The following is a 1657-nucleotide window of genomic DNA, read 5'->3' on the forward strand; positions in this document are numbered from 1 at the left end:
ATTGTCACAATTGAATAATTGTTGTTTGTAAACTTATATTTGCAGGAAGACAATGCCTCAATGCCCTATTTGCTAGGGAATATAAACTACCTTCCGCTCTACAATTTCCTGCGACGACAAGACGAATGGTATTATTATTCTGAGAAAGTTTGGGTACAACATATCGACAGAATCAACGAATGTACCATATTTGCTTACCAAACTGTTGAAATTGAAGATTGCGAAAAGAAGAGTCCTTTTATTTGTGAAATTGGTGAGTTTTTATCAAAAGAAAGCAAAAATCTTTTATGTATATGTGTTATAGTTAAACCTCGAGGCATCGGAGCTGCCAGGTTTGACCAATAATTCCGGAAATTTCGATTTTTGACCATACCATATATGTGATTGAAAATAGAATACAATTTGATGACAAGGAACGATGGGGAAGAGACCAGAGAAAGCCCTTTAAGTCCACTTGGTTATCAGATATAATGTAAATGTTGAGCAGCTATGTTTATAGTTAGCAGCTCTACGTGAAAAATTTTTCTAGTTCAAAAATGTCCAATCCAGGTTCTCGATCTAGCTTCGAACCATTTGTAAACCACAGAAATGTATGTGGAACATATTTATTGACCCGTACGACCGTATTTGGTGATTCGTTCTCATATTTAATTCGAATAGTAGTCCACTTTTGATTGCCTAACAGTAAAGACCCACGATTCATTCTTTCACTCAAGAATCTTTAGATACATCCACGAGAAGAGTCGACAACGAACATATGTGCAAAGAGACATTTTGGTAACAATATTTATACCAAGATTGGTAGTCATCGAATGGGATATTTTTGTCAATCATACTACACATTTGGTTCAATGATTCGTCACTGCTTTCTAGCTTTTTCGACTCTAGGTGATCTCTCAGATTCCCTGAACTCAATTTTTCTGGCTAGTTTATCTGTAGACGCCTCTGAATTCCTTTTTTTTGAAATCTCTTTCTTTTGCTGTCTACATTAACCTGTGGGTCCTTCTGAATTCCTTTTTTAGGATCTTCAGGTGATTTGTTAGATTTCTGTCTGGTTTAGCCTGTGGGCGCCTCTGAATCCCACTTTTTTTCGCTATAAAGTGAAGAAGAAACAACTTTAGCAACGTCCCCGAGACTGTAGTGCAGCGCTTTGACATAGTCCCTGTGTTAACCAAATATATTGACAGTTATCGAATGAGAGGACTTTGTCCATTAAACTACACGCTTCATCAATTCAATAATCCTTAGGGTAGAAGCCTCCGAATGACTTTTTGGAATCTTCAGGTGATCTGTCAGATTCCCCGACTTCAATTTTGCGCCCTGGATTAGCCTGTGGGTGCCTCTGAATGTCTTTTTTTGTTATTTTTTATCATTGTTCAACTGATACTAATAATTTTTTTAGATCCAAAAGTTCAGATCAGAATCCTTCCGCTAGCTGACGATATGATAACTATATCTGTGATAAGTAGTTTAGTTCTAGCAGTTATTTTAATAATAATCGTCGTTGCATGTTGGTGGACGAAATCAAAGGTAAGGAAAGCCCAAAGATTGGAAAGAAGAAACAGTATCAGGCAAAGTTTACATTCGCTTCGATCCATCGGATTGTCGCAGAGCAGTTTCGCTGATCCCGGATATAGACGTAAAGCAAATCAACAAG

General features: G+C 37.2%; 1 protein-coding gene across 1 annotated transcript in view; it reads left to right on the forward strand.

Moving 5' to 3' along the window:
• LOC130893737 (protein bark beetle) overlaps positions 1–1657 on the forward strand; it is a 49124-nt gene that overhangs the window by 39752 nt on the left and 7715 nt on the right. The window contains exons 12-13 of the mRNA XM_057800072.1: positions 46–253; positions 1403–1656. Coding sequence (XP_057656055.1) covers positions 46–253; positions 1403–1656 — 462 coding nt within the window. The remainder of the gene's footprint in view (positions 1–45; positions 254–1402; position 1657) is intronic.

The sequence above is a fragment of the Diorhabda carinulata genome, chromosome 5 (genome assembly GCF_026250575.1).
Source record: "Diorhabda carinulata isolate Delta chromosome 5, icDioCari1.1, whole genome shotgun sequence".
Classification (NCBI taxonomy): Eukaryota; Metazoa; Arthropoda; class Insecta; order Coleoptera; family Chrysomelidae; genus Diorhabda; species Diorhabda carinulata.